The following is a 1,754-nucleotide window of genomic DNA, read 5'->3' on the forward strand; positions in this document are numbered from 1 at the left end:
CCCAAGCACACCTTTTATTTTGCTGGCCAGACATTTCCTCCTGAGACTGAAAGAACTTCCTAATGAAAGTTTTATAGTAGATACATTTCTTTAAGTGTTTAGTTTCAATTAATAAATAAGTCAAGTCTGGAAAAGTTTAAATTTTAGATTTAAAAAATGTTTTTAGAAATGCTGAAAAAGGGCAACGTTTAAAAAAACTCCAAAAAATCAGCAAATGTTAGGCACTTTTTACATAAAAAAAATTCTGGTGTTCTGGCTTGAAGTAATTTTATCTTTTTAAATTTATGAGAATTGTCATAAAATATAAAATAGAAACAAACATTTTTAATTCTCAAAAGCAAATGTTTTAATTGAATTTAAATAATCTATTTAATCCCCTCCTCCTCCAGTTTCAGATCCCTGAATATAAAAAAAAAAAAAAGTCCTTGCCTGATTAGGCACTAGAAAACCTTCAATATTTCAAATTTTCACAGGACAAAAAACATTTCCTATCCAACTTCATTCTTGCACAAATACAAAACAACCACATTTTCTATTCCAAATATTACCACCCAGGAACTATTGGAGTTATTTGGCTCAAGATCTGATACTTACTTGAAGCCTATCACTAATTATTATTATTCCCCAAATAAGTTCCAAGTGAAACTGAAAACAAGTTATTCGTTCCCTAAAGCATCTTTCATCACAAGTAGTAAAAGTGTCAGAAATATTTTTTTTGTTTAACAATAGTAATTTTAAGACTACCTAATGAATAAAAGCATCAAAAACTAACACTGTTTCTCTTTAAACAGGTGACGGAGGAAGTTCAGCGGATATTAAAGAGGTGTAGTTATGAGTTTGCATGCCGGGGAAAAGTCAGTGTAAAAGGAAAAGGTGAAATGTTGACCTATTTCCTTGAAGGAAAGGCCAATGGAGACAATTCCCAAACACGGTCATTAAACTTAGAACGGAAAACCTACCACTATGGGAAAGCAAACATTCAAACAAAACTTGGCACCAGTTGTCCTTCGGTGTCTTCAGCAACTAGCTTTACTGTAAAACCTGGGGTTGGAACACTTCAGGCACCAACCACCCACACAAATCAAACACTACATTACCTTCCTTCTGTGCCAGCTGTGAAAGAGGCATAGAACAAGGAAATTTGGTTGTGCCATTTGCAGTAAACTCCGATGAGTAGTGGTTGCCTGAATTTTCACCGGGAAGTCAAAGGTCATTGGCCATGGCATAAACCAAGGATCACTACAACCCAACCAAAGAGAACTTGGGAACTGCATAAATGAACTCTTGGAATGGAACAAATAAGGGCTAGCAACTCTGTTAGGTTAAGTCAAATATTGATTTTCTGGATATAAGGAATATTTTCTTGGTATTTTTAAAGGTGAATGATATAACTACGAAAAGTAAAAGTGGCACTGTATGTGTGTGCATATATATACTTAATCTATATATGCACATATACCAACTATATATATATATATATAAAATATATATATGCTCACACACACGCGCACACACACACGCACACACACACACACAGATAGATATAGATATAAAATATGTATTTATTTACACATCCACCTGCAATGGCATAACAAAAAGGTTTCTCTAGTATTATAGGCAGTGCTATTGGGTGTGAGGTAGTAAAGCTGCTTATAGGAACAGGAAGTCGGGTAGTTGAAAATTATCTGGGGCTATAGCAAGAATTATGGAAACCTTACTCACAGTGCTTGAAATAAGTCGATAAGAGCCAGTAA

The 1,754-nt window shown here is 34.2% G+C and overlaps 1 protein-coding gene across 1 annotated transcript in view; it reads left to right on the plus strand.

Annotated features, from left to right (window-relative positions):
* ADCY1 (adenylate cyclase 1) overlaps positions 1-1,425 on the plus strand; it is a 255,139-nt gene extending 253,714 nt beyond the window's left edge. The window contains exon 20 of the mRNA XM_019508725.1: positions 792-1,425. Within this exon, the coding sequence (XP_019364270.1) occupies positions 792-1,130 (339 nt within the window). The 3' untranslated portion in view covers positions 1,131-1,425. The remainder of the gene's footprint in view (positions 1-791) is intronic.
* The last annotated feature ends 329 nt before the right edge of the window (positions 1,426-1,754 follow it).

This window comes from Gavialis gangeticus, unplaced genomic scaffold, assembly GCF_001723915.1.
Source record: "Gavialis gangeticus isolate Ggan-Ray unplaced genomic scaffold, GavGan_comp1, whole genome shotgun sequence".
NCBI lineage: Eukaryota > Metazoa > Chordata > Crocodylia > Gavialidae > Gavialis > Gavialis gangeticus.